The sequence below is a fragment of the Cebidichthys violaceus genome, unplaced genomic scaffold (assembly GCF_023349555.1).
Source record: "Cebidichthys violaceus isolate CVI_PGR_0920_01 unplaced genomic scaffold, fCebVio1.0.p SCAF_11, whole genome shotgun sequence".
NCBI classification, from domain to species: Eukaryota; Metazoa; Chordata; class Actinopteri; order Perciformes; family Stichaeidae; genus Cebidichthys; species Cebidichthys violaceus.
In genome coordinates, this window is record NW_027176274.1 from 5,781,781 (window position 1) to 5,795,226 (window position 13,446).

The 13,446-nt window shown below is 41.5% G+C and overlaps 1 protein-coding gene across 2 annotated transcripts in view; it reads right to left on the reverse strand.

The window, feature by feature from the left end:
• ptpn4a (protein tyrosine phosphatase non-receptor type 4a) overlaps positions 1-13,446 on the reverse strand; it is a 60,061-nt gene that overhangs the window by 14,890 nt on the left and 31,725 nt on the right. Inside the window, exons 6-15 of one of the 2 annotated variants that reach the window (XM_068701759.1) lie at positions 13,009-13,053; positions 12,676-12,728; positions 9,824-9,944; positions 9,077-9,164; positions 7,972-8,060; positions 4,169-4,232; positions 2,131-2,303; positions 1,256-1,324; positions 1,014-1,148; positions 160-324 (exon numbers count right to left, since the gene is read on the reverse strand). In XM_068701759.1, the coding sequence (XP_068557860.1) occupies positions 160-324; positions 1,014-1,148; positions 1,256-1,324; positions 2,131-2,303; positions 4,169-4,232; positions 7,972-8,060; positions 9,077-9,164; positions 9,824-9,944; positions 12,676-12,728; positions 13,009-13,053 (1,002 nt within the window). Of the gene's footprint in view, positions 1-159; positions 325-1,013; positions 1,149-1,255; positions 1,325-2,130; positions 2,304-4,159; positions 4,233-7,971; positions 8,061-9,076; positions 9,165-9,823; positions 9,945-12,675; positions 12,729-13,008; positions 13,054-13,446 lie in introns of both variants that reach the window. The other variant, XM_068701748.1, reaches the window with a different exon arrangement.

Here is a 13,446-nt window from a genome sequence, read left to right on the forward strand (position 1 = left end):
CTTTATTTATGTGGCAGTTCATTTAAATTAAAAAGTATTTCCCTGCCACAAAGTCAAAGGTTGGTTTTTGTTGTTTTTTTAACCTAAAGACAAACAGCATGAAAGAAAGCGGGTGAAAGAAAAACGACAGTGACAAGTTGATTGAGACTGGAGACTTACGGTGTGGAGTCTAAGCTGATGCTGTTGGCCTGCGTGGACGACGCCGACCTGTGATTGCAGGAGGAGAAGACAGGCAGGCTGGGTGAAGCGTGGATCACATGATCGACCAGGTGGCCGACGGACGAAGGGCGTAGTCGTGTACCCTCCTGTACAAACAGTGAGTTCCTGACGAAACAAACGCATGCAAAGACACACGGCGTTAAAGCGCTGAGAACACAAAACCTCAAAACCTTCTCTTTTTTTTTGCACCGACCAAAATGTGTTCTTTGCTTCGGCTATTAAACACTGAAGTAACGGAAAGCTGGCATTCAATACATGCTCAGAGCCCTACTCTAACTTGTTCTTCAGGTTTCTGATTTAAATCACAATTTTAGATTGTATTTTGATTAGACAAAGGACTCGTAAAGCGTATCAATAGATATGAACTTGTGCAATGTTTTCTTAATATTTTTGGGGAGAAATGATAATCAAGTCATAGGTCAGAGGTCATGGTTGGCCTTCAGAGACTTGCTCAAGGACACTTCTGCAGCAGAAATGTTTGCCAACACAGTCAAGAAATGACTCCCTGGTCTCTTCTGCAGCTGGCAGACAAAGAGAAGTCAACTTTTCAGATCTGGTTTCAAAATAACGTGAAGTACAAATCACAATGTTTTTACTTTTCTAGAAACATTAATAAAAACATCTTAACTAAAATCTCAAACTATACTTGGCTTCCCTCTTAACTCCGTGAACTTAATTTGTCTAATTAAATTCCTGTAAAACAGTAATTTGAAACATTCCCCACGATGAAAATTATAACATGTATATTTCCACTGCCACAGCTGTCCAACGTGAAGCCTGAATCTGGGACTCACTGATTGGGCGTCCCAGGTGGCGAGCGAGTGGGCAGGCTCTGGGTCTCCAGTCTCTCATCCGATAGGCTGTTCCTGCTGACCGACTCCCAGTCAGTTCCGCCCACCAGCTTCCTGGCCAACGGCTTGCTGGGTGATCTGCGCAGACCGAGGCATTTATTTGGTTGTGTCCAAAAGAAAAACAATAATAATGAAACACGTCCATGTAGTTCATTGAACTAATCAAAAAAACAGATGTCTATTACCTGGCAAACACTCTGTCTTTGATGCCTTTCTCCTTTCCATACTGCACAGACTGCACCTCTGTCCGCCCGCTAGAGACACAAACAAGAACAACTGTCAGTGGACTTGACAAATTCATCTTTAACTGGAGTAAAAAAAACAACTTAGATATTGATGTATATTTGCCTTAAAATTAATACATGATACACTGTTAATAACATGTTAAGAATGCAAATGCTCAATTCAAAGGTGTATCATGCTGGACAGTCAGTCAATATCTGAAGAGCAAAAACACACAGACACACCGTCAAGCCAAACATCAGAGCAAAGCCTGCTGGGGTTGCATCACTGCTGCTCAATAATGCATCACAAGACCTCAAACTCTCCGTTCACCCCTCACTCTCATTTCATGGAAAAGGGAAATAGCCAATGAAGGGAAACTAAGATGTCACAAGGCACAATATAGTAAAATGTTTGTTAAAGTGATTTTATTATTTCCTCCTTTCCAACTTAAAATTCCCCAAAATGTATAGAACATCACCAATATGTGAAGTAGAAGTTTGTTGGAGAGGTGCACATGGACTCCATGAATAATTAAGTTGTGGTTTTCTGGGGGAAGATAGCATGAGAGGCACTGGCCTTCCAGTGTTTCAGCCTCTTAACCCACAGGGAAGCAACTGCACCAGCCTCCAAACAAACATGTACTTCTGTTGATGTTTACTGAGAGTCAGACAGAGTGAAATGTAGACCAAGCATCAACAAGCCTGGTCCATGTATTTGTGTGTGTACAAGTCAATCTATCAAAGTGTGGCTTTCAGGGTAAGGCCGTTCGGAAATTCACTGTCTTGCTTTGTAGATATGTGTGTCTGTGTGTGTGTGTGTGTCATCTTGTTCTGACCAGTATCTGAACTTGGAGCCCAGGGTGAAGTAGTGAGCGAAGAAGTTCTTCTGTGGTGGGATGGGCCGATCCAGCCTGAAGAAGGTGTGGTGCTCCACGCAGGCCTTCCACAGGTTTTTACAGGCCCGGTAGTTCACCATGTTGAAACCCAGCAGCGTTTCCCGGGTCTCAGTCTGTGTGCAGGGAGGTAGAGAGAATGGTTAGCGGGCCTTTGAATAAGACTTTGGCATTCAGCATGTGAAGTGACAGTGGGTGACCAGAATTCAGTTTATCCGAGTCCAACGGTGGGCATAGTGCAAGTAAAGATACATTAAAGACAGGCAGCGTGTGGCTAACCATTTAACTGTTTATCCATTTCTTTTAGTTCACCGTTAAGCTGTTTATCTGTTACTTTTCGCTAACTGTTTCAACTGTTTATACATTCATTTTAGCTACTTAATATATGAATGGTTTACCATTACTTTTAGCTAACTATTTCCACTGTTCATCCATAACTGTTAGCTAAGTGTTTCAACTGTAAAGCCATTACTTTTAGCTAACATTTAAACTGTTTATACATTACTTTAGCTAACATTTCAACTGTTATACAGTACTTTTAGCTAACATTTCAACTGTTTATACAGTACTTTTAGCTAACATTTAAACTGTTTATACATTACTTTAGCTAACATTTAAACTGTTTATACATTACTTTTAGCTAACATTTCAACTGTTTATACATTACTTTTAGCTAACATTTAAACTGTTTGTACATTACTTTTAGCTAACATTTAAACTGTTTGTACATTACTTTTAGCTAACATTTCAACTGTTTATACATTACTTTAGCTAACATTTCAACTGTTATACAGTACTTTTAGCTAACATTTCAACTGTTTATACAGTACTTTTAGCTAACATTTAAACTGTTTATACATTACTTTAGCTAACATTTAAACTGTTTATACATTACTTTTAGCTAACATTTAAACTGTTTGTACATTACTTTTAGCTAACATTTCAACTGTTTATACATTACTTTTAGCTAACATTTAAACTGTTTGTACATTACTTTTAGCTAACATTTCAACTGTTTATACATTACTTTTAGCTAACATTTAAACTGTTTGTACATTACTTTTAGCTAACATTTCAACTGTTTATACATTACTTTTAGCTAACATTTAAACTGTTTGTACATTACTTTTAGCTAACATTTCAACTGTTTATACATTACTTTTAGCTAACATTTCAACTGTTTATACATTACTTTTAGCTTACATTTCAACTGTTTATACATTACTTTTAGCTAACATTTCAACTGTTTAAACATTACTTTTAGTTATCTACTACAACCATTTCCTTTTCCTTTCATTTAGGGTGTTGCAGCTGACTCAATTTGTGGATATATCTTCCAAATCAAATCATAACTTCCAGCTATATAATCCGTTGAGCTACTCTACAATATTTGCTTAAACCCTGGCAGCTGCAGAGGTAGCCAGGGTTGGAAATCGCAGAATTTTAAACTGCTGGCGATGCTGTTGATGCCATTTATTTAAATAGGTTAGTGTAACAGAAGAAAGCAGGTTGTGTGCAGATACACATATATATGTTTAAGGCCAGTGCAGTGCTCCAGATGCATTCAGGGAGGTGTACGAGACAGGAAATGCAATAGAAAGAATTACAAATTAAACTAACGGAACAGCAGTAATTCACTTTTTTTACACACATTTTGTACAGACAGGTCAGTTGTCTGTGTAATTGTGTGTTACATTATGAATGAGAAAAGATCCACGTGTCAAACAAGAAATGCAGGACACAGTGGGGGATGAGAGCAGAGTCAACGAGGTCACAGACGGCAGGGGGTTAATCTGACACTGATTACACACACATGCAGACACAGCTCAGATAACATGTACAGTATACACACATTTAACATTCAGTATATACAGAAACACACACACACACAGGGTAATCTGTTCAAACGTCACAAATGTGGGAGGTAGGTAGCGGTTAAGAAGTGCGTGCTTGTGCTTGTGTGTGTACGTACTGTACTTACCGCCTCTCTTCTCAGCTGGATGAAAAATTGTTTGCACTTGAAGGAGATTTTTACTATTTTCAACCTGGAAGCAGAAAAAAAACAAAGTTAGTGTCTCTACAGTTAATGAGCCAATCAGCTGTTTAGGGACACTGGCGTTAAATGTTTACACTTTTTAAAAAAGGTCAGTCATTGTGCTTTGGTAAGTATCATTAGTGGACATGCCCCAATACAAAACAAGGTAATAATCTTCCAACAAAATGACTATAGTATGTTGTATAGTACTAACAGTTCTTAGATTTTTTTTAAAACGTGTATTACATTTGTTTTACTGGAATGTAGATAACAAATGTCTTTTGGTCATGCCAACAGCCAAATAAAAATACAGTAACAAAATCTACTAATATTGTTTGTTAATGTATATTACTAAAAGTTGTTGTGCGATTAAATGTCATACTTAATGTTTCACATTATGATCACTGCTTCTTAATTTCATTGTGTTTGCTCCTGGTGGCCATGGCCAGCTATTGTGATATTATTCAATGTTTCTTTTAGCACAAATATAATCATTGATACGGTATATTTAGATATAAAGCCTCATTGAATTCTGTTAGTTGAATACAATAATTTAACAAGAAGAAAGTAGCACTGATTCGTGTTTGATTACTTGTCATATTGTCTGAGTAGGAAAAGAAACCAAATGCACTGAAAGGTTCAGGTTGATGTGAACAGTCATTTGTCACACTATTGTGATTCTTCCTCCTCAACATCTAATTATCCCTCTCTCCCCCCATTAAGTCATCTTAAAGTTGTGGATATTACATCATCCATTGAAGCTTTATGATGCGAGTGAAATATTAAAATCCCAACCTCTTTATGGCTGAATATAACAGTTGCTATATCTGGAAGATAACCTATATCCTGTACAGTTCTATCATTCTTGTCCACCTTTCTCGCTATTTTTAAGGATGTTTTTCTGTCACTATTTCTCATGGATGTAACAAGGTAGCTAGCTGGGTGTGCAGGGAGATAACGTTGACGTTCCTTATCCCGCCTACAAAGCTCTAATTGGTCGACTGTATCTCAAACATACAGAAAGAGCCGCCAATAAGCAAAACACGAAGAAAGAAACTGGAATTTGAGATTAAGAGCCTGAACAATGTTTGGATGCACAGCATCACTTTGTAATGATCGACTCTCACTCGCTCATATCAGTGGTATTTGGGAGGTTGAAGTAAAGATAACTTTTAATTTTACCATGCACAAGTTGAAGCCATACTCAGCCATATTCTAAGCAATACACAGGTGACTTAAAACATTCATAACTGGCAATGTAGATGGAAGTACTGCATTCCAAACTTCCCGTTCAGGAACCGATAAATAGAATTGAAAAAGCACACTCCTCCATGAATCGCCTGTTCTTCAAGTAAGCCGACCCATGAGTCATGTCCCAACTGTTCATTTAACCTCCGACCCGCTCCTCCTTCCATAGCTGGAGGGCGGGAACGTGACCACACTGGAGCCTCCCAGCGGTTCAACGATTGCCAATCTTTTCTCATCGATCCGCGTAATATCGAGTCATGCTTCCAAAGAGGCAGAAACGGTATGAAATAATATTGGAATCAGAAGACCACACACAGTACGAGGTCTGCTGACGGAGTAACATAATCCCTTCCGAGAGCTCTGTTGCTGCTGTGACTCATCGCTCGCTGCTAAATATATTTTACATACTTACTCACACACTCTCGCATGGACAAACACACGTACACACACATGCTTAGGCAGAGTGTGAGTCATGCCCCATCGAAGTGTGGCTCATTTGTCAGGCTGCTGTGAACAGAAATAGGAAAAGAGGGGGGAAAATGCCTCTCTTTCTCTTGACCCTTCCTTACTGTATCGTACAGTTCCAGTTATTATTCGCTTAAGGGGAATAAAGACAAGTAGAGAGGAGAGAGACCGGGAGATGTGACAGGACTGTAGGCCATGTAGGACATTGTGAGCCTTTGTTTAAGAGAGGATGAAGAAAGAAAACATGAAAAGGAGAGAGAAGGAAATCCGTGAGCATAGGTTTTGAGAGACACTGTGGACTATTGTGTCGCTCTCTCCTTCTCACACATGGCCGCGGACAGCTGTTGTGGACACCACTGTTGGTCTCTAAATTTAGCTCAGCTGACAGGATATGAAGACACACATACACACACACACGCACGCAAACTTTTTTTTTTCCTCCACTTAGGAGGATTTTGCACCGATTCCAAGGAGACTTATCCTAACCCGAACTAAAAAAACCAAAGTCTTTACCCTAAAAATGTCATGGTTTGGCCCTAAATGGGATGCGGGTCCCCAGATTTATGACTTCAGCTCCCCACAATGTCAGTAACACAAAACCCTTCATTCTGGAATCCCTTCATGAGCACACACTAACTCATCTTATCACAAACATCTTACTGTATTAGACATACACACACACACACACACACACACACACACACCCTGACCAAATGCACATAGCAGCTGGTGTATGTGTGTGTGTGTGTGTGTGTGTGTGTGTTAAGCCTACACACGAGTGAATTATCTTCCGGAGTTACAGGGATTTGAGTTGTTATTACCCCACCCCCGGCACCCATTAACATTTAGCCTCCCACAGTGCAGCAGCAGAGGATGGGAGATTTCCAAGAATCGATGCTTTGGAGAGAACGAGAGCGAGAGACATAGAGCGATGAGAGTAAGTGAATTAAACAGAGAGGTAAAAAAAAAAAAAGAGAGAAGGAGAGTGAGCGGATTTGATGCCTATAATATTTCCAGGAAACCTAGTTCAACTCAAAGCCCTCCCCCTAGAAATATCTGGTGGAATCATCTGCATAATTCCAGCAAAGATCAACTGAGGCTTAAACGTTTACATGCTGTGTCAATAATCACCATGTGTGAGGTTACCACAACATTACACAGCACATTTCTCAGCAAAAAGGCTTCCTGGAGGCCATTCAAGTGAAGCTGGCTGGCGTTTGATGGACAGAGAGGTTTGTGACAAGAACATCCACACTTTGATTCCCCGGCTCAGGGGAAATCTGGCTTTGGAAATGACAGAAACGCGCCGTCTTAGGCCACCGAAAACAAGGCAGCAAAGTTTCAACTGCTAATACTGAATGTTTTTTTAGACCAAAAGTATCCATGGAGAAAGCTTTATGTTGTCTTGTGTTCTGCTCGTTCACATCTAAAAGCTGCCAGGGTTCAGCTTCACTGAAACGGTTGGTCTCCAGCTGCCCTGCTCGTAGGCTTCCAGCAGGTGCAACTGAAGCTGTTCAACTTCTGACCACAAGCTTCTTTCACGTCTCGCACTTACACGCTTTAGTTATATGCTTGTTCCAAAAAACATGTACGCTTTATGTTTCATCTCTTTTATACTTTGCCCTCAAACCGACACACAGAACAGAAACTACTGGTGGAAATGTGTTAAAAATCGAACCAAGCCTTAACAACTCTCCCACTGCCCCAGAGTTCCAGGGCGTCCCACAAGGTTCAGTACTTGGTTTCCTCCTATTCATCCTCTACCGGCTTCCCCTCTGAGATTCATTTGGTTTTCGTGGTCTCATCTTCCACTGCTGCGCCGATGATTACATATCCGCTAAATCCATCAGCACTAAAACTCCCTCCAAAACTGCCTCACTGAAAGTTAATCATGGAAGCGAGCCAACTTTCTAAAACCGGACTGGTTCAAAGCTGAGACCATCATCACTGGCCCTAAAGTTCTCACCAAAACCACCCACAACTTCTGCCTCATCAGTAGAGACGTGTGTGTGTGTGTGTGTGTGTGTGTCACTCACCATGGGAAATAGTTGATCCGTACCCTGTTTTTGTAAATCACAATGCCGGCGGACATCACCCCGAGAAGAATCTCTGTGTTGCTCTGGTCCTGAAGAGAGGAGAACAGGGAGTGTGTGAAAGAGTGTGTGTGTGTGTGTGTGTGTGTGTGTGTGTGTGTGTGTGTGTGTGTGTGTGTGTGTGTGAGAGAGTTTGTAATGAGGCAGAGACACAACAGGAGTACGACATATTAAAAGAGCAGTTGATGAAAACAGACTGAAACTAAGAGGAGAGGTTAATGAGACACTGAGGAAAAACCACAGGTCAGCATCCGATAGACTTTAGTCCTAATTGATTATCTAATTAAGAAATGTGATGTTATACTGTACTGCACTGGACATCCTGTATGTGCAATGTGATACTGATGATGATGAGTGCTGAAACATGTTTGATTTGTCTTGTGCTGCTTTATATAAACTTTTGATCAATAATCATGAATCTATAAACCTGGAAAACCAGGTTTATAGATGTAAGCACGGATGCTCCGCAACCAAATGATGCAGAGCAGCTTTTATTGTAGCACGGTAGACAGCAGAGTAGATTAGATCGGTAATGATTGAGATTCATGTGATGTTTTTCCACACGACTATCCAATAGAAATACTTCGTATGAAAGAAATCTAAATGGTGACTTGGCTGCTCTCCTACTATCTGTTGCCACTTCAGTGACAGCTGAATGCCAATGTGTGGCATTTCTGCAGGGTGTGGGCATCAACATCCACCGTACACACTGCAGCTCCTCCAACCGCTTCTCTATCCTCCTCAGCTGCTGAGGGAACGAACACAGCTTTGAATCAGCCATGTTGTGACAGTGGGGTGCAGATTGGGATTCTTTTGATACAAATTCTGATACCACCAGTTGTACGAGGTTAGGGACTAAATTATCTTGTACCGCTTAGGGAGAAGATGGAACGAAAAAAGGCCGGCGTGAGATCACAGATACGTCTAACAGGCCGCGTCTGCTTTTTGCTGGGGGAAAAAAACTATGAGGCACGAGAGACTCAAAACGTACACACAGCAACGCATCGAAAACAGACTCGAGTGTAAACAAGAATAACACCTTACTTACCCTTGCATAGTGCAGCTCTATCCCGTAGAGCTCCAGCGAGCGTGCTGTGTTCAGATAATTAAACTCTGACTGGGCAGGAGATAGGCCGCTGAGAGCGAGAGAGGAAGGGACAGGTACAAAGACAGATGGGGACGGGAGGTTGTGTGTCGGAGCAAAGGGAGTGATGATGACGGGGTGGGAAGAAGAAAGAGAGTGTGTATGTGTGTGTGTGCGTGTGTGTGTGTGTGTGTGTGTGTGTGTGTGTGTGTGTGTGTGTGTGTGTGTGTGTGTGTGTGTGGTAGAGAGGCATATGGAGGAGGAAGAGAGGACGAGAAGGGCACAAAAAGGAACAAAAGAAATGGGCGATCAGAGACATGAAAGTAACAGCAGGGAAAAGGTCAGATCAACTGTGGCATATACAGTATATAGTTTACTGCAACACAATATACACTATCACACAACAAAATGCATGTTGAATTAAAAAAATGGAAGCATTGAATGAACATTGAACTGAATACAAAAGGCAGCAATAAAAAAATACTAACTCAAAAAAATCCCAGAGTGCAATAAAGCAGTCGTTGACATCGCGATAAAAAAAAGATATATTGTGCAGCCCTTATCTGGACATAGAGTAATCTCTTCAAGGCCTGGAATCCAATTCATTTTTGAGTGATTTTCCTGCCACGCGCACGGCTGAATGCGTCAGTTCCTGTGAGTCTTTACATTGCATTTGAATGTGCGTGGGATCACCGATGCGCTCGTGCGTACCTGTGCTGCTGGTGGTGTTTGGCGACCTCTTTGTGGAAGTCTTGCGGAGGGTTGGGCATGAAGCAGAACTCCGACAGATAGCCCGCCGTATGCTCCGTCTCGCTGTAGTCCCCCAGCTCAGCTACAGAGGGAGAGATCCATTTAATGTCAACGGCACACAGCTAACGAGACGACGACCAGGCCGATAGAGAGTCATCAAATAAAGAGCTCGCAACATGTAATTAATAAACATATACTGGAAGAGCCAAATAGTTTTACACAAACGCATAGTCTGTCCTTGATCTGAAAGCTTACTTGTGGCAGATGTACATATAATAATATATTTCAATTGCCAATGTGGCATATTAAAGAAAACTATAATCATCTTCATTGACAAACATCTCCCAGAAATGAACATTTGTAGGCTTTGGCTGATTATTAAAACTAGGAAAACCAAACCTTTCATTTAAATTGACACTTGTTAACTGACTTGTGATTTATCGCACACTCATCTTATTTCATTATGAACATCTGTTTACACAGGACGGCAAAGGAACAATCACACTCACAATGGTGGAAAAAAAACAACTAATGACTTTTCACACCTCATCTACAAAATGCTCACAGCCACTGACAAACCTCTTGTATTAAGAGAGTGTGTATTATGCAATCACATTATTTTTGAGCGTGCTGTTGTACACACGTGTTTGTGCTTCTTTGCAGATTTTCAACAGAGCTAACAGGCAATGCGACCCTTTCATATAATCATACTAACAGACCAGTCCTCAGTGTGTGAACATATTCCGAGCTGATCCGATACATGATATCCTCAACACAGGCCAAAGACGTGGTGAGACTGTGTGAACACATAATACCATCTTAAGGAACATGTCGAAAAACTGGCAAGTATAGATCTTTTTCTTTTTCTTTCCTAATGAATGCATTTCATAAAGCAGATGGCCAGAGGTAATTACAAGTGGCTCAAAATAACAAAAGACAGCAGCATCAAAAACACAGCTGTTTTCTCTCAAAGATGAAGAAAGAAGTGATTGTTAGAACAGGAAGACACAGAGTGAAATGACTCTTAGATCTCTAAAAGCTTTCAGAGCCCTCAGAGAGAAGGAGCTCAAAGCCGGTGGCTCACTAGCTCGTGGTTAGAGCTCAAAAGCATCAATTTACTCAAGTAGTCCCTGGACTAACCTACTAGCCGGTAGCTTAAACATATTGACCAACCAATCAATCCAAGCTCACCCGCTTATTGACGTGCCCACGGCTCCAGGGAGAAATTTATGTACAGTCAATAGCTCACGTTTCAGAACAGTAGGCCAAGGTCGGTTTTACTTTATGCTGCAGTTATTACTGTAACAAGGTCCGATGTTCACACACATGAGGCTCAAAGGCGAGCCGACAACCTGATCTCTCTTTATATATTCATCTATTGATGTGAAATCCATACTAGCTCGAGCTCAGGCTCCCTATAATGATGCTATTGACCAACGAGGCACAAACGAGACATTCAACTCGCCATTTGTGATGATGGATTAACATGCATTGTGGGTAATTTAGTCCAAGTGTGTGCGCAAGCGTGTGTGTGTGTATGCGTGCATTTGTGTGCGTGCATGCGTGTGTTTGTGTGTGTGCGCCTGTGACAAAAAGCCTGATTGTATCCAACATCCACCATTGTCAATATGAATACAACAACAAAAGCAACACTGGACAACTCAATGAAACCCAGATTTTAATGTAAACGTGTGGTGATGCAATATTTTTGAATATATGAAAAGCTACATTACAAAAGCTCACATCTGCGCCTTTAAATTAAACAAACAAAAATCTGTTATTACAAGATTTTTCTTTTTTTTTTTAATCAAAATGCCTTATTTCCGAGGAATAATTTATATCTACTGGGTGGGATTTGTGGTGTTTTGAGAATGCAAGCTTTAATGTGGGATTTACAATGATCTGTGCCGGCACTCGGGCCAAGCTAACTGAATTAGCAGCATAGCAGCTGCTTCAAGCAGTTTTATTTCCCCCCAAAGCAAACATTTATCTTCATAATCTGGGCTGGCACCGAGCAGAGTGACAACATGGACCTAGCAACAGAGTGTGCGTGTGTGTGTGTCTGTGTGTGTGTCTGTGTGTGTGTGTGTGTGTGTGTGTGTGTGTGTGTGTGTGTGTGTGTCTGCGTGGGTTAAAAGCAGCGGTGTCATGACGGTGGAGCTAGTCTGGGCCAAATCTCTTCTCTGACCTATATACTGCAGCAGTGCAAATTCCCTACGAAATATGCCAGAGGGGGTGGAGGACAGAAAGAGGAGGGAGAGAGAGAGAGCGGAGAGGAGGGGAGAGAGAGGGGGGGAGGTTTGTGAGTGTGAAAAAAAAGAAGGGATAAGCAGAAAGGGATGAGACAGACTAAACAGAGATAAAAGAAAGAAACAGACAGAGGGCTAAACAGGCTGCGTGAAAACAATGAGCAGCAGTAAAAGAGAAAGAGCGAGTGACACAGATGGACCAGTGTGTCATTATTCTGATGACAGAGGGGCTCAGTCAGCCTTTAGCACAAACACTCAATCACAACAGCACATTTCCATTCGCCGCTGTACCATATTTGACCAATAAGAAAGGATTTTGTTTTGTTACTAAACCCCGACTGTAAAAAAACAAACAAACAAACCACAATAACATTGCATATTTACATCGCTGCAAATGCTATCAAATATCAGCACACTTGGATCTTAATTGAATCATAATGGCTTCAGAGCACCAGCAATGAATGCACTGGAGCAACCGCAGCCATTACATTTAACAGAGAGTGTAGCTAAAGAGAGGCCTAATGAATCGCTGCAGAGAGCGGATGTGTCCAGGGAGCTACTTACACTGAACGGAGTAGGACGCCAGCAGAGCGGCTGTGTTGTGTGGACAGGGCAGTCTGCGAAGCACAGGGACAACACGTGTTGGATCAATGCAAAAAGAGCAATTACTCATCTTTGATAATCGTGGAAATATAGAAGAAAAAAAATGAGATATAAAGATGTAACGGTGATCGTCACTGACAAAAACAACAATGATGGGTGTGTACATAAACTCATATCTCCTCCAGTCATGCAACTCTTGGTAGTGAGAACTAACTCACTCCGCTGCAACCAATGCTAAGGATAATACATCTGTAGCAAGATTTACAGACATTTAAAACACAAGTGAAGACTCACCTTCCAGTTATTATATCCTGCTTGATCTGAAGATAAAATTGGTACCTGAGGATGTAGGAGGGAGACAACACGGCGCATTAAGAAAAGACACCAGTGCACCGTTAACTCTGTTTAAATCGTGTACAATATTACGTAAAGACAAGCAGCCAACAGAAGCCTGCTGGTCAGATGTTAACGGACCCCCCCCCCCCCCCCGGTTCACAGTTATGAAATGCATAGAAAGTGTTGACAAGGCTGAGAGAGAGAGAGAGAGCGAGGCCACGGCTGAGAGGCTGAAATAAACACCAGGCGGAAAAGGCGACATGGCGCTGTGACGCCTCCTCTGCATGTTGTTGATGCAGAGCGCAGTGTTGTCAGACCGTATGTTTGCAGGAGTGTGGGTTGGAGTCCACATCACAGCCTCGATGCACCACACGCTGGTTTCTAATTTTTCCGTTA